The sequence below is a fragment of the Triticum dicoccoides genome, chromosome 3B, assembly GCF_002162155.2.
Source record: "Triticum dicoccoides isolate Atlit2015 ecotype Zavitan chromosome 3B, WEW_v2.0, whole genome shotgun sequence".
Classification (NCBI taxonomy): Eukaryota; Viridiplantae; Streptophyta; class Magnoliopsida; order Poales; family Poaceae; genus Triticum; species Triticum dicoccoides.
Window position 1 is genome coordinate 712,006,989 of NC_041385.1, and position 21,888 is coordinate 712,028,876.

Here is a 21,888-nt window from a genome sequence, read left to right on the forward strand (position 1 = left end):
GAGGGTTGCGCGCACTGATGCAGCTACCGCGCTCTTCTGCAGCTGCGCGGGCTTCCGGCAATTCGCTACCACTTCAAAATACCAGTCGCTCCGCCGTGCCGCGCCTCATTTGCGGCGTGCCCGCTTGTTTTTTATTTTTATTTTTTTGAGACAAGCCCGCTTGGTATTTTGGATATTTGATTCGTGCGTATGGGCCGGGGATAATAAGAGCACGCATGCCGGCCCTTCCGCCCTTGTACGATGTCTACTGGTCCGCCGCATCAGAGAGAGGGCTGCTTTTTTTAATAGTCCCACATCGGTGGATTACATGTACGTGGCCTTGTTTATAAGAGAAAATGATGGCATGTTGAATGTGCCCTAACGGAGCACACCAAAACGGGTTTGATGGCGACGGATTGTGCGGTATTGCACGATACGCAATTATAAATACCAAATGGGTTAAGGTTTGGATCTCATAGTATTTCCAACCTAAGGTTAAATTCCAGTTGCCATCAGACCTAACAGCGTATGACACATGGGCTTTGCTTTTTTTTTTCTTGTCATTTCGCCTTTATTTCCTTTTCCCTTGCTATTTTTGTGCATATAAAATATCTGAAATTAATTTATCATTGCTTTTGTCTCTTCTCCATTACGAACTCATCTTTCCTCATCACTTTCGCCTTTTTTATTTTTCCTATACAAGCTCCCTTTTCCTGCCTATTTTTGTGTATATATAATGTTATCTCTGAAATTCTAATTTTGTCATGTTATTCTTGATTTTATTTCTATAGTTTGCCATGTTACCATGTTTTTATGTATATCATTTTTTATTAAATATGCGATGCCAGGGCAATTTATCTTCCTGGCAATTTTATTTGCTTTTGTGCTACCAAATTGATGCAAAAAAATTCCTTTGTTAAGATTATTTTACATGGCAATTTTATGTACTTTTGTGCTACCAAATTTATGCACTATTCCCTTTGTTAAGATTATTTTACATAGCAATTTAGGGTCATGGCAAATCTACGTGTTTTTGTCCTATCATCGTTAAGGTGGGCCGGCCTATTATCTGAAATTAATTTATCATCGCTTTTGTCTCTTCTCCATTACGAACTCATCTTTCCTATCACTTTCGCCTTTTTTATTTTTCCTATACAAGCTCCCTTTTCCTGCCTATTTTTGTGCATATATAATGTTATCTCTGAAATTCTAATTTTGTCATGTTATTCTTGATTTTATTTCTATAGTTTGCCATGTTACCATGTTTTTATGTATATCATTTTTTATTAAATATGCGATGCCAGGGCAATTTATCTTCCTGGCAATTTTATTTGCTTTTGTGCTACCAAATTGATGCAAAAAAATTCCTTTGTTAAGATTATTTTACATGGCAATTTTATGTACTTTTGTGCTACCAAATTTATGCACTATTCCCTTTGTTAAGATTATTTTACATAGCAATTTAGGGTCATGGCAAATCTACGTGTTTTTGTCCTATCATCGTTAAGGTGGGCCGGCCTATTATCACACATGGGTGCGTTTGAGCGCTACCCTCAACCTATGCCCATGTACTACGCTGGAAAAATATCACAAAAATACCATAATACCGTTTCAAAGAATTAAACTTTAAATGCTTCAAAAAATTCTTGAAAAAATTGTGGATGTTTACGTCACATGAATGTACAATCCCTAAAAATTTCAGGTCCAAATTTGAAATATACATTGAGAAACAAAAAAGACAAATCCAGCATGAATAGTGTAAAAAAGACAAGAGTCCAAATGCCAATATTCACATTCGGAATTGTCTTTTTTGTTTCTGAATGTGTATTTAGAATTTGGACCTTAAATTTTAGGGGTTGTACATTCATGCAATGTGAACATCCAGAATTTTTTGAGACATTTTTTTTTGAAATGGTACCATGGGAGCATTTGGGAGGTGGTAACACCTGATACTCTCCCTACCCTCGACCTATGCCCGCAATAGAGTATCCCCGAATCCTATTACGACCCAAACACATGTTTTTGCTTTTTTTAGGTGAACATGGTTTCGCTAGGAAAATTCTTAACCAACGCGCTTGGGCCGGGCCCATTGTGGGTCTCGTTCTTTCTTTACTCTCCTCGGTTTTCTCTCTTTTTTCGCTTTGCATTTTCTTTTTATCAAACTATTGTCCGTCATTAGATGGCCCGACACAAAAGTTGATTGTTCAGGTGAAATAATCTCTGGTAAAATCTCTTTAAGCTAATGTACAAAATAGGGTAGAGAAGTGGGGCTTTTAACCTTCGAGATAAGAACCAAATATGTATTGTTGATGTATGTTGGATTGTCCACACCTTCTACTATATGGAGAACTTCTTTAACCACCTCATCATTGCACAAAAAATGAGCCGGAGATCTACCGTGTCCCAGAACCTTAGATGGGAACAATTGGAACAATGCATTCTTTACCTCCTCTCTATAAGCCACATTTAGGGAGGTGTTCATTGCAACGGCAACCTTGTCTGGGACAAAACCAAGTACTTTTTGCATATTACTCACCCCTTGCGAAGTGTATAACTCCAAATAAATTTTTGTTGCCATCTCCTCAATTTCATTGATCTCGGCTATAACGTTGCCATTGCCTTTCTTTAAAGATTTGATGATGTTCTTCCTTCTTCTCATGGTGGCTATGAGATGACAATACCTCATGTTCATCTCCACCAACTAACCAGTCCACATGAGATATATGCTTCCATAGTATTTCCTATCGATAATACAACTCCACCAGCTGCTTTGTAAGCTTTAGTTAATGAGAAATATGCTTCCATAGTATTTCCTATCGATAATACAACTCCACCAGCTGCTCTGTAAGCTTTAGTTAATGAGAAATATGCTTCCATAGTATTTCCTATCGATAATACAACTCCACCAGCTGCTCTGTAAGCTTTAGTTAATGAGAAGATGGAGCAGATAGGACCGGAATCCCTCAAAATATCTCTAGTTCACGTTTCATTCTTTGACCGCTCTACAAACATTACCAAAAGTCTGCGATCCCATTTAGACATGTCGCATGAAAGAAGTTTAAATTTACCTTGTACTCCTCTCTAGTGAACTAAAACGCGTATAAAAGTTTATAGAAATAGTAGCTCTTTAACAGATAACCGACGTGTTGTGGTTTTTTTCCTTCCAACCCGCATCAACAAAAGCTTTTAATCCCTGGTAGGCATGTCATTTTTATTAGAATGTTTGTAATCAAAGCCCAAAGAGAGATTGTTATCGTGAAATCCTATTGACGCAAGATGCGTCAAAGTGCTAGCGTTTACATAGGCGAGCGGCTGAAGCAACGCGATGGGCCGACCGGTTTGCTTACAGAGCGTACCTACAACCTAACCGGTTTTGGGAACCTTCAAGGTTTCCTGAAACCTTGTACCAGGTTTTCTATTTCTTTTTCTTTTTTGGTTTTCCCGTTTCTTTTTCTTTTCATTTTTCTTTGACATTTACTTTATTTTTTTTGTTTTCAAGTTAATATTATTTTTAGAAAAATATTCATGCTTTTAAAAAATGATCAAAATTCAAAAAAGACCGTGTTTTAAAATTTTGTTCATAAATTTTAAAAATGATCCCATTTTTCAAAAACTTTTCACATATAAACTTTTTTCACGGTTTTCAACTTTATTTAATTTTATAAAAATGTTCAAAAATGCTCTTGCTTCTAAAAAAATTCCTGTTACCAAATTTTGTTCATAAATTCAAAAAAACCGTGTATTTTATGTTTTTTCTAAGAAATTCACAACTTTTCGAAAAAGTTTGGGATTTCAAAATATGTTCCCATTTAAAAAAATGTTCACATATTTTTTAAAAGGTTAATGTTTTACTTTTTTGGAGTTTCGAAAAATTTTCACAAATTTCAGTTTTTTTAGTGTTTTCAAATTTTGACTGGGAGTTTAAAAAATGTTTGCATTTCCCAATTTTGTTTTCGAATTTAAAAAATTGTTCCTGTTTTCAGAAAAAGCGTTCATGATTTCGAAAAATGTTCCTGCTTTTCGAAAATGTTTGAGTTTTGCTAAAAATATCAAATTTAAAAAGTGTTTGTGTTTCACAAAACTCTCAGTTCTTTTTTTAAAATGCACTCAAAATTCCGAAAATAATTCGTATCTGCGCTGTGCATTTGTTCTTAAAGACTGATGGTGCTCACTAATCAGTCTCGCTTAATGGTCATGGGCTGGCCCAGTCGGAGACCCGCTGCAACAACGCCTCTTTGCCGCAGAGAGCGGCATACAGGAGCTCTCGTTGTTATCCACGACACAAGCCTACGTATCGCGCGTGTGGGCCGTTGGGCCGTCGGACCAAAACAGGGCGTGAGCGGAAGCGGAACGGGGGGTCAGCGGCGCCGTACATGGTCGTAGATATATAGCAGCGCCCTCCGGCAAACCCTAACGCGAGAGTACCACGGAGAAGGGCGGCGGCCGCCCCGCGCGCATCCAAGCAGCCAAGGCCGGCGGCGCGGTTCGAGGTTACTCTCGCTTCTGCTCCGACGCCCCTCCTCCACGAAGCGCGCGCGCGCTCCGGACCCTCTTCGCGGGCGGACGCGCACCACCTGTTCGGCCGATGGCCGGACCAGCCCGCTCCGATGCCAGAGCGCGCTCTGGACGGCCGCGCGCCGGTGCCCTCATCAACCCCCAAAGCAGAAGCAGGGAGCCAACCCTCTGGTTGAATTTGTCCATAGCATCAGCCAGCCATCTTGCGCATTTTTGCACGATGGGAATGATGGCTGGTGCTATGGATAAATTCAACCCGATGGTCGTGCATACACGACTGAAAGAAGAAGCCTTGCTTGGAGTTCAGTGAGCCGGCAATCAGTTTGAAAGAGGGAGCCAGTTATCCGGTTTAATTTGTCCATAGCATCCGCGATCCCGCCATTCAGCTGTGATAGCTGCTGCCCTATTGCACGTTGCGGAAGATAGCTGGTGCTATGGATAAATTCAACCCGATGGTTGTGCATGCCCGAATGAAAGAAGAATCCTGTCTTGAAGCTCGACTGAGCCAACAGTCTGTTTGAAGCAGGGATCTCGGTCATCTGCTTGAATTTTTCTGTATTATTATCATACAACCTGCCAACCAGACTTTGATACTAATTTTGCAGAATGGGTAGGTTGGATTTTGCTGTGGACGCATTCCACTGGATAACTCATATCCCGGCTACCACAGGACGTAGTTCCCTTTTAGCTGCTTGATTCATGGTTATTGTACTCATGCTGACTCTAGTTTTAATCTGCTTTACTCTTAACTGAATATTCTGTTATCTGGAGAAAAATAGTTGAAGCAGCATACATTGTATCATGGTCTCAACTCCCAAGGACCAAGATCTGGACGGGGCAAAGGTGATGAAGAGGAGGATTCTATTGGATTGAACGAGGAATGTAACTATTTTCACGTGATTCATGACATCCAGCATGTTTGTGCAGTGGTTCATGTATTTGGTTGTCTTTCACCTTCAGTTTGCTGTGGCGAATTCTGCTAGAATTTGGTACAGCCAACTGTGGTCATCTATGGGTTTTAGTTTTGTGTAAGTGTTAATAGTTTAGAAGGTTAGAAAGCTAGTTCATGTATGAAATTTGTACTGTTGTAAACTGAAAAATTAAGGGCTTTTCCACCCATGGTATTGTGGTGGTCATAATAGCTCATCTCAAAATATTGAGGGCCGTATCTACAAATATTATTCTCAAATACAAAAAGCTTGCACCAGGTATCCTCTTTTGGAGTTGACACATGAAATAAGTCCAGTCCTGAATGGTGTTTTTTGAGCCCCCTCTGTTTCTCCTGAGTATTAATCTATGCACAACAAGATCTTTTGTGCTGGTTGATAAACAAAGTTCGCATCTCAGGTATTTGCTAAATTTGCATCCGCCATTTTGCTGTCAGCTAAATCGTTCAAGTGAGCTGTATGACCATGTTTCTGAAATTTGGTGCATTTTAACCTTTATGCACGTTCGTCATGAAAAGGAGCTTGACATTCACCCTTTTCAATTTTCAGGGGCGGTCGAAAGATGTTTCTAAATTAGCACAGAGAAGGAGCAATATATTTTTATCACTTGCCAGTTATTGTAATTTTGTCGCAAAATGTTGTATCTGGAAGAGGGTATGCTTGCCAGTTGAACAATTTCATACAGTATTAATGTTAATTTCCTTCCCTCAAATTTTTTTTTGTTAATTTCCGTGAATTGACTTCTTATATTTCAATCCATGGGCACAGCAGGTACAATCTCAGTTCCTCCTGTGCACGTTATTTTCTATTGCTGTTAATTTTGAATGGAGTAAACAAGATCGGTTAGCAAATATGCCCTACATATTGTGAAAATCTTCATATATCTTTTTCATACAAATTATTGGCATATACAAGATTGCACTCTTATTTCGTATAGTAGTTGCTTTGCATTTCCATTTAATAACTAACCAAAAGAAGGGAAACGCGATAAACTACCAGCAAAAGCGATAGGAACTTATCACACAGCCAAGCATTCCACACGGCTCCGGGAAAGTAGGATCGCACAGGAGATCAAGAAGGCGACGAGGGTTCCCTGCGCGCTGCCGGTGGCGTCGCCGATTCCCTCTCTCTCCGTCGGCCGCTCCGGCCGCAGGAGGGAGGGGGAACCTCGGGTCTGTCCGCTAGGTGTGTGTGGTAGGGTTAGGGTTGAGGGTGACGCTGCCGAGGCCGTTGCGGTGGTGTCGCGCCGGAATAAGTTTCTTCGGGCTCCGTTCACGGTCAGGCGAGGCTTTGGCCTTCGTCTAGGAGCCAGCGGGGTGGGGGATCCCTGGATCTCGTCGAGGTCGCGGGTTATGGTGATTGGAGGTCCATTGGCACTAGCCGTTTGGGTCCTCAGATGGGCGATGGATGCAGGGAGACGAAGACCCTTCTTCTTCCTTGTCGGTATGATTTGCTGCTGCTGTTCTTCTCCTTCCTCTGCGCTGATGCTGGAGGGAGATTCTGCTTTGCCCGGGTGGATGGCCCGCCCGCGGTGCTGGACCGGTCGGATGACTCGAGTTCTCTTCCTTCCGGAAGGGACATTTTTCGCGATACTCAAAGCCAAAGATGGCGGCGACTGTTGCAGGTGCGTTGGATTGATGTCCATGCCCTCTCAGCGCTGGTGTCAAGAAAGGAGGAAGCAGCGGGGCGGCAATTGTTCCGTGGTCGAAGATGATGACCTGCTTGCGCCTGGTTGCAGATCTTTCTGCTGCAGGGGTCTTCTCTCAAGATTCAGGGATGATGACACAGAGCTCCGGAGATCTTCTTGTGTTATGGTTGTCTTAGGGTACTCTAGGTGTTTATGGTCCTTTGTGTTTGCGTTTCAGTGTGCTTGTAAGGGTCAACTATTTTGTATTGTTTCATGATTTCAATGCAAAGAATTCTCAAAAAAAAAAAGCATCCCACACACGCATAGGTGTTTTTAAAATCATCCTCGAAAACAGATACTGCAGGGACTATCCTCGTTTTTGCTGGAGCATCCATCCGTGATCCGTCGGTTGAAAGGCGTCTTCAACCAGCTAACTGTTGAATCCCCGGCCATTGCCAAGGGCAGGCTTCATTTGCTACTTGCTCGATTTATTTTTTTACCAAAGGCAGGCTTCATTTGCTACAGGTTTCATCCCTGGACATTACTAAGGGCAGGCTTCGTTACCAAGGGATGTTGTGCCCCTATGCTGTACGCTTTAATGGATCTTTTCACTACATAAATCGGACCTCTGTTCGATGTGTATGCTACTCTGCCATTTATTTGGTTTTATTTGTAAAGTCGGGCCTTGACCTTTTTCTCTAGAAGAAAACAACTGTATTGTGGTCTGTTTGCTCATAACAGATTTTTCTCTGAATGAGTTCCTGCTGATTTATGTGCCATGTTAGGGTAGCTCGTCTGCAATGAGGTAAACTTCCTGTCTTCCATTATGACACGTTAGCATCTTCCCTTAAGAGTGATGTAGTATGTGGATCCGACATGCACGCATTAAAAGCTTTTAGTTGCCAACACTGAGATACATGGATACATGGCACTATCTGGTTTCCAACCATAGCATTGCTATGTCTCAGTTGCTGAGCTTTGCAAACAAATCAGATGCATCAAGGCACCAGTGGTCTAGTGGTAGAATAGTACCTTGCCACGGTACAGACCCGGGTTCGATTCCCGGCTGGTGCATTTTTTTTCATTTCCCTGGGCCTTGAACACTGTGAGGTTTTTTTTTTCATTTCCCTGGGCCTTGTCACTGTGCGTTTTCTTTTTCATTTCCCTGGGCCTTGTCACTAATGTCACTGTCTGACTGTTGATATAAATTTACTCCCTCCATTTCAAAATAAATGAAGTGATAAGTTTACCCTAAGTCAAACTTCTTTTAAGTTTGTTCAATTCTACAGAAAAGTGTGGTAGGGTCTAGAACACCAAAAACACGTACTGTGAAAATATGTTTCATAAATAATCTTTTTTGTGGGAATATATCATATACATAATCTCATGGACTAGCTTGATGATCTAGGTCTTAATGTATTTTTCTATAGATTTAGTCAAACCTAGAACTTCAAGTGTGGTTCATCCCCTCTACTCGCAATTGTTTTTGGTTCATGCGGGGGTCGATTTTTGATGATGTTCTACAGCGTGGGTTTCAATCCGGCGAAATACGGCTTTACATCCAGACAATGCGCCCCTGTGGTTTCGTTAGATGAGCTAAAGATGATGGATTTTTTTTTGTCAGATATAGGGATGTATTTTTGTGGTGGTTTTTGACAGAATTTTTGGGGCGTTTTTATTTCCAACACAACCCCTCTCCACTTTTCTGAATGATGTACCAATTTTGACTAGATGTATTGGAGTCGATTCATTGTTTTTAGATACCCTATTGCTGCAACCTGCAATAGGGTCACAATTCTAGATAATTTTTTTCAGTCTATCAAATTACCATGGTGGTTATATTGCAGTTATTGGGCAGTTGTTTCATAGTGTCATTACATACATTTTTTTCTTTTGAAAATTCTCCTTGCTTAGTTCAGTTATCTCATAGTTATCAATAATGTTCTATCAAAATGCAGGTTCTACAAAAGCTGCCAGGGCATGTTGTGAAATGTCTCTGAAAGTTACATGGACAACATGTATCATGTCCAGTTATATAATAGTTACCAATAATGTTCTGGCAAAATCACCGTGCAAGATTGTTGCTTATTTTTCTGATAAAAGCATTAGCTGGAACTCTTTTGTACTGTGATTGTTGTTATGTACTCCCTCCATAAAAATATATATGAGTGTTTAGATCACTAAAGTAGTGATCTAAATGCTCTTATATTTCTTTATTTATAGAGGGAGTATATTTCAGTGAGATAGATCATTTTCTATCCATCATGCCATGTAACCTAACAACGAATCAAATTATAATACTAGCAATAACCACTTCCAGAACAACTACACCGTACGGCGTGTCGCCGCATACACATCCTGCTAGCGTGTACAAAACTATTGTTCAATGGTGTCAAGATCGTCATGCGGGTTGGAATGACTAGAGCGTAAGGCCCGCTTTGCCGCCGAGATTTTAAGCTATTCTTTTTGAAGTATTATGATTCGAGGAGAGCACTTTTACCATCGCGAGTTGATCGATATTTCTGATTTATCGATTTATTGTGTTCGGTTCGGTGTTTCCATCGCTAGTTGTTGGTGTTCAGATGTATCATCGGTTTTCATCCTACGTAAACTGAATTGACTATCAGACCATATACGTCGAAATGGACCTTCCTTTTCTCTATCTTCCATAATTGCTGGCACATGTAAATTTACTGCCACAAGGCCTAGCTACAATGTTTGATAGGTGCTCATGTTGGGCTGGAGCTCCATCTCTTTGTCTTTTCGTTCTAACTCTCCCCCAGAGCCAGCACGACATAAGTTTTCCACGACGAATCCATCGCCCGAGGAGCCCAATGGGAAGACGAAGAAAGCGGCGACAATGAGATAACTCACACGCGGGAGGTCTTATTCAGCGCAGCACGCATCGAAGGACGACCAAACACGCACTGCCCTGACGCTTGCTTTGATTGGCTGGCCAGTCCCCCTATCGGGCCTCAGTCCATCTAAACTAGCAAAGGAAAAAATAACGAGGAAGGAAAACCAAAAAAATGGTAGATAGGAAACTTAAAATGTTCCAATAAAAATCACAAACTTTTAAAAATTGTAAAAATAATAATAAATGTTCATAAATTTAGTAATGGTCACAAAAAATGTCCCCTCAATTCATACAAGGTTCGTGAATTTAAAAATGTTCATGATTTTAGAAATTTTCTTAGATTTCAAAAGAAATTTCCAGAATGTCAAAAACACAGGAATTTTATAAATATTCATGAATTTAGAGATTTTCCTTTTTTTTTTGCAGGGTGAATTTAGAGATTTTTCTATCAAGTGTAGGAGCACCATGTTCACCTGTGAGTAGGCCGAACCACAACACATAACCAATCCACTCCCTGACATGGGAAATATTACAGTGTATTCGAAAGAGTGTTCAAAACATTTACTTAAAAATGTTACCGTGTATCCTGGAATTTTTTACCGTGTATTCAAAAAAGATTACTTGAAAAATGTTACTCCCTCCGTCCCGTAATATAAGAACGTTTTTAACCTATATTACTGTAAAAAGCGTTCTTATATTATGGGACGGAGGGAGTACCTGTATGTAAAAATAATGTTTCAGATGTATACGAAAAAGTTATATGTGTATGAAAAAAAGAATAAACATAGAAAAATGTAATTGAAAACAATGTTAATCATGTAATTTCAAATGCTAAGCGTGTACAAAAATAACGTTTCCGGTGTATAAAAAAATGTACAAATGTGTACGAAAAGAGCAGACATCAAAAAAATATTTGAGAAAATAATGTTAATAATGTATTTGGAAAATTTTAAACATGTATAAAAAGAATGTTTCCAGTGCATACAAAAATGTAGAATGTGTATGAAAAAGAATAGAAAAAAAATCCATTTCAACAAATTATTAATCATGTATGTGAAAAATGTTAAATATGTATAATAATACTATTCAGATGTATACAAAAAATATACAACGTATAGGGAAAAAAATAGATATCAAAACATGTATTTGAAAATAAAGTTAAATGTGTATAAAAACACACTCATGATGTATGCGAAAAATGTACATTGCTTGTGAAAGAAATAGACATGAGCTGAAAACAAAAGAAAAAAGCCCAATGATACAGGGGAAACAAACGAAAAGAACAAAGAAAAACAAAGCAAAAAAGAAAAAAAAACAAAGAAAAGCGAACAAAACCAGTGCTAAAGAAAGAAAACAGTGAAAGCCAAAGAAAAATGGAGAAAACAAGAGCAAAATAGTGGAAACAAATAAAATCAAAGAAAAAACCAAGAAAGACCCAAAGAAAGCCATTACAAAACAGCAAAAACAGTGAAAACGAGGCTACAATTCTAGACTGGCCCAACACTGTAGCAAGGGAGAAAACTGAGAAAGAAACACAAAAACCCAAATTAAAAAAGAAAGAAAAGAAAAAAAATCAATCTAAAGAAAAAGAAACAAAGAAGCCCGATGAAAAACAAAGAAAAACAGTGAAGAAAGAAAAGAAGCCTGATTATTTTTTGAAGAAAACCAGACAAAAACCAACATTAAGATGAGAAAACCAACAACGAGTTCAATCGAAAACCTAGAGAACAAGAAAAAACAGACTAAATGGTCCGCCCCAGTATGCTCGCGTGGCAGAATAACGTGTAGCGAGATGGGTGTAGTTCTCGCGAAAAAGAAATACTGCTGAAAATAAAATGAAGTACATGTGTGCCGTAACTGTCAGAGAAAAAAAGAACCAGGAACCAACCTGTGGTTGAATGATTAGGAGGACAGTGGTATTCCTAAACCACCAAAGTTGAAGCCTCAACGATTTTGGTGTTCGCATTTTTCTGAATTTATTTCAAACCTTTCGGTAATGTGCGTTCAGTGAGGGCAGACTCCCGTCGACTACGAAGGAGTGACGACTTCATCAATCTCAAGATGACGCGCCGCTCATTCTTTCGAAGGTGCTTATAGAGATAGAATGTGCGTGCATGTATTTATAGAGTTGAGTATACGTGCATATGTATCTGCATCTGCCCTGTGTTAAAAAAAATACGTGCGTGCCGTGGACGGTGTGTTATTGAGTAATCTGTCACGTTTGCAAAGACAGCCAAGCCAAGGGCCGACCGTCGGAGCCGCCCGTTGTCTCTTCACCGAGCTCCATCTGCCAAAAAAGAAGCCCTCGGAATGATCACTCGCCGCTACGGTACAAGGCAGACGCGCGCCGGCCGCCGGCCGGGCACGCGGTCGTGGATTACTTGACGCGCTCTCCGCAGCAAATTTAACCCTACCAGTTAATCACTCCATGGTCATCAAACCCTAGAAACACCATACCACACCCGGTCTACCAATCGGAAGCCGTGCCAGCAACAAAAAAGAGCAAGAACACTTCGTACGCACGGGAGTCGTCGTCGTCCTCCTCGGCTAGCCGCCATGGAGGTGGACGGGACACCGGACCTGACGGATTTCATGAACGACTGGTTCTTCGGGACCGTCGGCGTGAAGCACAACGCCGTCGCCGCCGGCTCCCCCGCGTACGACCTCACGGGCGAGAGCAGCAGCAGCAGCAAGAAGAAGCAGTCGTCGGAGAAGAAGCCGCAGAGGGCGGAAAGCGAAGGCGGCCGTAGTGGCGGCGGCAGCAGGGCCAGCAACGCGAGCAAGCAGACGCAGGAGTGGCTGGAGGAGGCGAAGAGGATGATGGTCGGGTCCGGGTCGCCGGGGAGGATGGGCTCGCCGTCTAGGCAGGTGCCCAAGTTCGCCGGCGGCAACGGCACGGAGCCCTCGCCGGCGCTCGACCGGCGGGACCCCATGTCACGTTCCGCGAGAAGGTATATCGCACCACTCCGTTCGTGCATATGCGCGCGCCACGGATGCATTGTGATCTGTAGTTTTTGGTGCACAACATCGTGTCGTCTCACAGCTCATTTTTTTATACACGTATATTTTGATGAGGGCATTTTGGAAACCAAGCTTCATGAAGGTCTTAATTTTAAAATTTCTATCTTTTCAGTTTTAAAAAAAATCTGAAAAATAAAATAAACATGCATACAAGGATGTAATTGTATGTGCCTGAAAAATTTCAGGATGAAATATCTTGAATTGCGAGCTGCAAAAAAATTATGGACTTTGAGGATGAGCAATACATATGCTAAAAAACCATGGATATGCATTTTTTGTGTAACTCGCATTTCAACATATTTCGACCTGAAAATTTACACACAGGTACATGTATTTGTTTTCAAAACATTTTGAAACTAAAACGTTTGAATTTGGAAGTTTTTAAATTTGGCCTCCATTTGGCATTTTCGGTTTATTTTCTACTATCTAGTACTATGCGAAAAAATGCTCTCTCCATTTTTTTATGAAGTGTATTAATTTTTTAAAGTCAAACATTTCTATCTTTGATTAAGTTTGTAGAAATAATACCGGCATCCATTATACCAACAAAGTCTGTTAGATCAATCATATTTCATTTATTTCGTATTGTATATATTGTGAAATTTTCTATAAAATTGGCCAGGGACATAATTTTTTGACAGTTAAAAATATTAATATGGCCTATAAATGTCACATTCAATATTTTTATTTTCATGATAATTAATATTTTTTGTAACTATAATTTTGAGAGGTTTTTATAACGCTATCGTCAGCTCACTTTTTGCACAAAAGAATTCGCATATTTCGTATTTCGGCTTCAATGGGCCTAACTAGGCCGAAAGCATATTATGATGAATGAGTGGCCCGGTTTCAAACCACGCCGGAAAACTTCGCCACCCACTGGGCGCCGCTGAACGCTGTTCCTCCCGGCGTGTGCGTGCAGGCACCGGCAGCCGGGCGGCATCGGCGACGAGATCCTGCAGCGGGCGTCCATCATCTCCTCGCCTCCGCGCTCCGACACCTCCACCCCGTCGGCGCCGCCGTCCCCTTCCCCGTCCCTGCCGCCGAACCCGCACTCCTCCCGCCGCAAGTCCCGCTTCCACGGCCCCTCCGGCCCGGACCCCTCCGCCTCGCTCCGCCGCACCACCTCCTCGGCGTCCAACTCTCCACCCACCGCCTCCGCGCCCCCGCGCCCCCTGCACCACCGCCGTCACGCGTCCGCCTCTGGCTCCCCCGCCGCCGACGGCTTCGACGACGGCGTCGCCCGCCTCAACGCCTTCCTCCGCCGCCAGCGCGCCGCCCTCGCCGACCTGTCCTCCGGGGACCGCTCCTCCCGCTCGAGGTCCACGAAGCTCGTGCTCTCCGACGCCTCGAAAAGTAAGATTAATTCGTCTTCCGGTTTTATCTGATTTGAATCTAACCACCATGTATTGCTCGCTCACTTGCGATTTGTCGTGTTGATTTGGAGCAGGTGTGAGCTCGATCGTGGCGGCGATATGCTACGCGTGGATGCAGTCGAGCAAGGGGGACGGCCAGGCGGCGGCGGTGCCGGTGGTGAACATGCGCCGGAGCAGGATGACGGGGTGCAGGCAGGCGGCCTGGCTCCTCTACCACGTCGGGGTGGACGCCTCGGCCCTGCTCTTCGCCGACGAGGTAGGCCACGCTTTGCAACCATGGTGCCTGATTGTACTTAGATGGCCAGCATGGGATTCTTCTCCGACAGACAACTGTCTAGGTCCCGTTCCACAGTTATTGGGCGTTTATAATTTGGGCAGAGGCGACAAGGATGATGAGGCTATACAGCAATTCATCGCAGTGCCATGTGGGTGTTCTTAATTCCGATTGGTGCCATGTGGCCGCCATTCCATTCCAGTGAATGGCGATGACCGATATATGCTTCGTGCAATTGCGAGTTTGGGTGCTAGCCTGTACCTCATGTGTTGCCCAAGTTAATATGCACAGCAACAAATGAGGGACGTCATGAGTATATGGCACATTTATTTATCTGCACAAGATGTCGAGGATAGCAATGCGCTGCGGTGGCGGCTAATTATTTGTTATAAACGGCTTGTTCCTGCACATACATCCTGGGTAAAGCAGATTTGTGTATGATGCTGACTTTGGGAGGCTGAACCAAATTATAGGTTGATATGGAGGGATTAATAATGGATCAGCGGGCCAGCTTGCTGGTGGTGGGCCAAGATGTTTTGAGATCAAACGGTGAGGTAATATCGTGTACTTGTGCTAAGTACTTTTGGTTTGTCTGATGAAGAATTCATATGGTTCCATCATTTACTTCATAATCATGCTTGTTTTTGTCTCCTAGGCGGGCTCAGTTTGCACACTCCTCGCCAATGACCATTCTGAAGAAGCTTATGCCCTACTTCAGAGCCTGGACATAAAGAAACTTCTGGTTGGTGGTGTATTTTTAACCTGCTCTAGCGACCATTGTGCTTAAATTTATACTGGCATTCCTGATTATGTTCTGTGGGTTTGCCCTCAGCTTGCAGGTATCCTGTTAGATACAAACAACCTTTCCAAGATGTGCTCAGAGAAAGATACAGAGGCAGTGCGATCGCTCTTGATCGGTACCTCTGAGCATAAACGGCATGAATTGTTTCAACAATGTAATCTACTCATCTTTGTCTGACGTTGATTTGCAAAGAAGCTATAAAGAAAAGTTGCAAAATCATGTTAGTAATAACTATTGGAAACTTTGACCTTGTTTTGGACCAGTGATGCTTGATCACAATGAGCATTCTTTCGTCGAGTTCTTGAAGAACACCTACAGAAAGTCATCCACAGATGGTGAGTTTTCTCCATAATATCTTCACATGGTTCCTCAACTACTTTTTTGAAAGTTCTTTGCTTCAAGTACTGTACCTATCCGTGTCTAAGATAAATTTGCAACCTGCCTATTCTTACTACAACTAAAACATCATTGATGTTTTACTGCCGATGCCATTAGAGTCGATTTTGCTCATTGTTAGCAACTTCAGTTATTAAACATTTCGCCTCTTGCAGCAACTGTGACTCAGATGAAACTTCAGCAATAGCTCTTCCGGTTCTAAATGATGGTTATTTTTACTCATGCATTTTTCCTGAAATGGTCTGACACAATTTTATCCTGTTGTTCAAATTAACTAGGTGCTGGGGACAGTCCTCCAGAGCAAAAGAATTCAGTTTCAGGGGCATCCCAAGATGCTAAAAAGTCCAATTCAGGTAATGTTTCTAATGCCTCCATTATGTTTGAAAGGCAGACCCCCCATAAAATCCAACACCTGCAAGAGCGCCAATTTTGTCTGGTTTTACCTTGATTTTGAGAGGAAGAAGTCCTAGCTATCATTGCTTGAAACAATCAAACACTTGTTTTGAATATTATATTTGCATTATTGAACTTATGCCCAGTTTACACTTTGACTGCTCTTTCTACACTTACTGTGCTAGCGGCTAATTGGCGAAGCATCAAAATCTGCTGTGCTCATATATATATATATGCCAATGCAGTTACTCCCTCCGTCCGGAAATACTTGTCATCAAAATGAATAAAAGGGGATGTATCTAGATATATTTTAGTTCTAGATACATCATTTTTTGTCCATTTTGATGACAAGTATTTTCGGACGGAGGGAGTACCTTCTTAGTGTGGTGTAGCTCTGATGTGGTTGTTTTTGTTTCCATCACAGCTAACCAGAAACCAGCGCGCGGAAAGCCTTCAGAAGAAGCTCCTCAGGGGAAAAACAAATTTTCCTTGGCCAAGTTTTTTGGCTTTGGTCGAAAATAAACTTATTTACTAGTAAGCAAAGCTACAAATCACTTCATATGCCAATGCAATCTATTTATCTTACGCCATATAGCTCTAATTTGATTGTTTTTGTTTCCATCACAGCTAACTAGTGACCAGCACGCAGAACTAGTGGAAAGCCTTCAGGTGAAGCTCCTCATTGGAAAAACAAATTATCGCTGGCAAAATGGTTTGGTTTTGGCCCAAATAATATATTTTTGTTAGTTTGATTTTTTTGGTCAACTGATATATCGCAAAATTCGATAAGTATCATGCGTTGTCTATCTAGGAAGTATGAGGCTCGAGAACCTTTCTCCTCATATTAAGTTCGTGCGGAAAGAGCACCGTATGAAACATTTTGTAACCATTCATCATATCGGCTGTTTGGTCAGCAAGTTTACTTTTCCATGTTCGCATATTTGACTATCTGCTAACGAAGCAGTCCCCATTTTATTCTATTTTATGCTAGAATCATGAGGAGAGCGTAGGATGCTGTTGATTGCAAGTATACTAGTATAATAACATAACAAAGACGCATACAAATTCTCTTCGTCTAGATTCTATAGCATTCCTGGTTTAAACAATGCATGTCAATCAATGGGGAAGGCATGAGCATTGGAATGGATAAAACTTTGTCAACTTCTCAGCTGATGGTAGGTATGTACTACTACATGATTGACCTGTTCTCCAAGGAGCTACTGTACTTTCTTTTTTCTTGAACCTGGGCACCATTTTGAATTATCATTGTTCTAGTCTGTATGAAACACAGTAGTAGCCTTTCATCTGCATCTGTTAGGCACTATTAAAACTGGCCCAGTGGGCATCCCTGAGATCTCAACTTGGGCATGGGGATTACGCATGGTCCAAATGTGACCATTGCTGAAAACCTGGGTGAAAAACAGTGCACTCTTTGACCAGTCGCCATTAACAATAGTGCAGCTGAGTTAATTACAGCTATTGCACTAGTAGTATCTTGTGTCCTTGTCCATACCTGCTCTCCTTGTTCTTGAACGGAGGAAAGCAGAGGGATGTTAGTTTGTTAGTTAGGCCGGTCAAAGTAAGTGAGTGGAAGATGATAACAAAGAAATCAGAGGCAGTGTAGAGTAGAGTACTGCTAGATAGGAGTTAGGAGGGACCAGTTCTCTTAGCTGGAGTTCCCCCGGATAAACCAGCATGATTGATTGGGAAAGGCCATATGCCCTTCTGCCTGTCATGTCGCCACCCTCCATGCATGTTTCCCCATCAGGACCAGGCTGTTCCTCGCCCCCAGGACTATCCTGTGCCCCTCCGCTCCAATCCTCCATGTGCATGCACAACACGCTCCAATGGAACAGAAGAGAATGGCATGGCCTCAACCTCAATCAGACAGACATTCACTCCCCTCTTACACACTCGCACATCGTTACATTACATGGTAGTAGTATGTTGCTCACAACATGGTGAAATGTCCATCATCATCCGCTCTGTAATGTGGCGGTAGTAACAAACGAATGTAGGTAAGAACATCTAGCTAGCTAGCGAGCGAGCGAGCTCATTCGATCTTCCATGCGTAGAGGAAGAGGCAGAAATCGGAGAACTCGTCGGCGGCGATGGCGGCGTCGAAGTCGGGTGACGGCGAGGGGGCCTGGGGCTTGAAGATGAAGAGGGCCTGGCGCATGCCGGTGCCGAAGAGCCAGTCGTGGGCGTCCCAGTAGACCTGCACCTTCATCTTGTTGATGGAGATGCAGTCGTTGCCCCTGAACTTCCACTGGAGGTGCTTGACGAGCACGTTGACGCAGCCGTCGATCTTGATGGCCATGTCCACGTCCGTGCCGCCGCCGAGGTTGCCGCTGCTGCACTCGATGCTGATGTCGTGCAGCTTGCCCTTCTCGTGGAACCTCGCCCGGGTCAGGAACCGCTTCTTGCTGAACACGTGCTCCTTCTTGCACACCATGGCCGCGTCCCCCAGCGACAGCGAGGGCCGGGCCCCCGTCCGCCGGAACGCCTCCTTGTTCTGGTTGCCGAGCAGCAGCACCACCTCCTCGCCGGACACGACCGCCACGTAGTAGTCCGACACCGGCTCCGGCTCGTCGGAGAACCGCGCGGCCCGCAGGTCCCACACCACGTCGACCGGCCGGCCGTCCACCTGGAACTGCTTGGCCCCGTACTTGCGCCAGAAGTGCCATGGCTGCATCTCCACCTTGCACGCGCTGCAGCTCTTGTCGCCGCCGCCCTCGATGCCGCCGCCGCTGGCGTGCTCCCTGCCCCCGCCGCCGCCGCTCTTGTCCTTGCCGCCGCCGGCCGACCCCTCGATGGACACCTGCATGCCGTGGGCGAGCAGGTTCCTACACCACGTCACGGTGACCAGCCGGCTCTGCCCGGAGATCACCGCGCGGTACACCAGCGTCACCGCGCTCTGCCCCGACCTGGTCGCCGGCGCCGCGGACGCCGGCGCGTCCGGCAGCTGCTTCTCGCCGGACGAGAAGCAGGAGGGCACCGAGAACAGGTCCTGCATCCTGTCTGCCCCTCACTATCTACGACGAACTGAGAGACACGAGAGGATGGATGAGTGGATCGATGATGGGCTAGCAAGGAAGGCTACTATACATAGGCGGCGGCGCGGGGGTGGGGGAGCGCCATGGATCCATGCAACAGCGGAGCCGGCATGATGACGGAGCTCGGTTTGGCGAGGGGGGGAGGGAGGGAGGCAGTCGGGCAGGAGACCGTAGGCTGGCTGGCGAGCGAGCCGAACCGCGCTGGAAAGTGAGCTGTGCACGAAAGTGAGTTGGGGGGTTGCCTTGCCTTGCCCCCCATGGGCATGGGGGGTGGCGTTTTAAACCAGGAACCTTCTTCCTCCGCTTGCCATCGCTTGCTTGGAGCGAGTAAGTGCGTGCGCCATCTCGCAGGCCCGGTCCGGCCCGGGGACCGATCTAGCCTTGATTCCTCCGCGGGCCATTACACTATGCTCCGATCCTAGGAGTATACTATTTTTTTTCTTCATTTTTCTACTACGGAGTGCTCTACTATGCTGCCAACTTTCACCATGAGCATTGACGAGATGAGAGGCCATGGCTGATGGCTCCTCAGGTAAGTAGTGTGCAGTGAGCTCGGGGTTACTATCTTGGGGGCTCGGGGCGGTCGCGGCAACGGCGAGCAGGGGCATGTGGGCAACATGCTGGAGATCATGGCATTGGCACATGGAGGGGCATGTGGGGATGTGTGGCGCCGGATTTCTGGCCTCTGGGGGATAGTGAGTGTTGCGCCAAACACCTTGCAGGCAGGGGGATTGCTGAATGCCCTGTTGCCCACTTGATCGAGCTGGAGCTGTGGCAGCAGCCAGCAACAAGATCGAATATGCTCCTCCTAAATAACGGCTTACTAGGAATTTGTGTGTGGCTGTGGCACATGCGTGTGACAGCCAGCACGGATCGATGATCGTCCGGGGACAAGGGGGAGGATCCTCCCTGGTTAGTTAATTAACTGTATCGGATTCCGTCAGGTGGATCGCAGGCTAAACTCACTGGACTGGACTGCAGCTCAGGGGGGCTGCGCACAATTCGGTTGCTGTGCAGCTTATATGGATGAAATGTGCACTGCAGGCAACTAACTGCAGAATCTGGCCATTTTTCTGGGGTCAGAGAGAGAGAAAGGAACACTTGGTCGTGAGACAAAAGAGCAGTCAATGGGGCACAACTGGGCTTTTGGACAAGACCCCCCTGCGTGGGACTGAACGGGAAAAGAAGGGGGGAAAACCTTGAAAGGAAGAGATGACAACACTCTTGAGCTACTAGCAGCTCATTTGGCTGTGGATAGGGCTGTAGGTGAACCTGTGGACGACACATGTCGTCGTTGTCAGTGGTCACAAGCCACATCTGAATCTGGCCGGAATGGTCAGCGTCAGGGCGCGCGCTCGCCTTGTCGTGTAAAGCTTTTGGCCTTTTGGGAGTGGTGACGGACTGATGGATGCATGCGGCGACCGGCGACGGCGACGTGCGTGCGAGAGCTGGGCCGGGTGAGACGGCGAAGTGACTGCGGATCCGCTCAAACCCTAGTTCCGTGCTCGTTCCGTCTCAAGCCTGAAACTAGAGAGTAGGAGCACTAGCAAGGAAGAAAGTTTCAGCCTGAAGAGATATGTGAAGGACCGGTTGGTTAGTCAAGGGGTTTGGTGCGTGCTAGCTTTCACTAGATCTGGAATAAACTCGGGTCTTTTTTCACTCTTTTAGATTAGATAGATATGCATGGCGCCGTGCGCTCGTCCATCGGGTGCGTACGGCGGCCAGGCCGATTCGTGGCGACCAAGCCATGCCTCGGTGGAGATCTTCCGGAGATCGTCACGATCGGCACGGCGGAGCTAACTAACGAACCGAACTGCCACGCGGGCGCACATGCCCATGTTGAGCGAAGCTTCCCCGGGCGAGCCCGCACATGCGTGCGGCCGTGGTTGGACCATGGTACGCCACGCCGCCGCGGCCGGGCTTGATTGTCCTAGAGCCGTACGCCCGGCCGCCCCGGGTCGTCCTTGCAAAGGGGGCATCGGTCGTGCCGGAGACGGTCGACATGGCGACCGGCCATATGTGTGTAGCCAGAAAAAGTATCGCGTACGTGTACCGGGGCAGGGGGGACGTCCTGTTTGATTTGATCGTGCTTCGTGCAGCTCCGTGGCTTTCGGGGTGCACGGGCTCCCTCTGCCCGCGCGTTGCTCTTCGGCGGTCCACACTCCACACCCTGCTGCATCCGAGGCCTGAAAGCCTGCTCGTTGCCGAACGTGTGCCGCCGCGGCGTCGTAGAGCAACAGTAACGTGGGGAACACTGGGCCGGCCTGCATTTTTGTGTAGGAAGGATGGATTTTAGGGGGCGAAATGAAGAGAGCGGCGTTTCGGTGCCCGGGTGCATCTGCACCCGGTCAAAAGAAATTCGTAAAAAATTCAGAAAAATTCAAAAAATTTCAAAAAAAAAATTGGGTGGTAGACAATTTGATGCGTGAGGTACACTTCAATTTTCAAAACATTTGGACTTTTGTGCAGCTCTCAGCAAAAAAGACAAATCAGATCAGAACAGTATATGAACAGTACACATTTTTACAGACCTCCGATTTGTCTTTTTTGCTGAGAGTTGCGCAGAAGTTCAAATGTTTTGAAAATTGGAGCGTACCTCACGCATCAAATTGTCCACGACCCCAATTTGTTTTGGAATTTTTTGA

At 44.8% G+C, this 21,888-nt stretch overlaps 2 protein-coding genes and 1 non-coding gene across 3 annotated transcripts; 2 read left to right on the forward strand and 1 right to left on the reverse strand.

The window, feature by feature from the left end:
* The first annotated feature begins 8,071 nt into the window (after positions 1-8,071).
* On the forward strand, positions 8,072-8,142 carry TRNAG-GCC. Its single transcript has one exon. It is a non-coding gene; the product is annotated as a tRNA-Gly (tRNA).
* A 4,339-nt stretch (positions 8,143-12,481) lies between these two features.
* On the forward strand, positions 12,482-17,113 carry LOC119279854. Its single transcript, XM_037560945.1, has 10 exons — positions 12,482-12,876; positions 13,839-14,302; positions 14,397-14,578; positions 15,070-15,150; positions 15,252-15,338; positions 15,429-15,552; positions 15,662-15,733; positions 16,073-16,147; positions 16,612-16,721; positions 16,815-17,113. Exons 1-9 carry the CDS (start codon positions 12,482-12,484, stop codon positions 16,707-16,709), a joined length of 1,578 nt encoding a protein of 525 aa, XP_037416842.1. The 3' UTR covers positions 16,710-16,721; positions 16,815-17,113.
* Positions 17,114-18,037: 924 nt separating this feature from the next.
* Positions 18,038-19,518, reverse strand: LOC119278038. The gene has a single exon (XM_037559381.1). The coding sequence runs from the start codon at positions 19,201-19,203 to the stop codon at positions 18,241-18,243; it is 963 nt and encodes a 320-aa protein (XP_037415278.1). The 5' UTR covers positions 19,204-19,518; the 3' UTR covers positions 18,038-18,240.
* Between the last annotated feature and the right edge of the window lie 2,370 nt (positions 19,519-21,888).

Coding starts and splice junctions, on each gene's coding strand:
- LOC119279854 (XM_037560945.1), top strand. CDS start 12,482: ATGGAGGTGGACGGGACACCGGACCTGACGGATTTCATGAACGACTGG. Junction 15,151..15,251: donor TTTTGAGATCAAACGGTGAG/GTAATATCGTGT, acceptor TTTGTCTCCTAG/GCGGGCTCAGTTTGCACACT. Junction 15,339..15,428: donor TGGACATAAAGAAACTTCTG/GTTGGTGGTGTA, acceptor GTTTGCCCTCAG/CTTGCAGGTATCCTGTTAGA.
- LOC119278038 (XM_037559381.1), bottom strand. CDS start 19,203: ATGCAGGACCTGTTCTCGGTGCCCTCCTGCTTCTCGTCCGGCGAGAAG.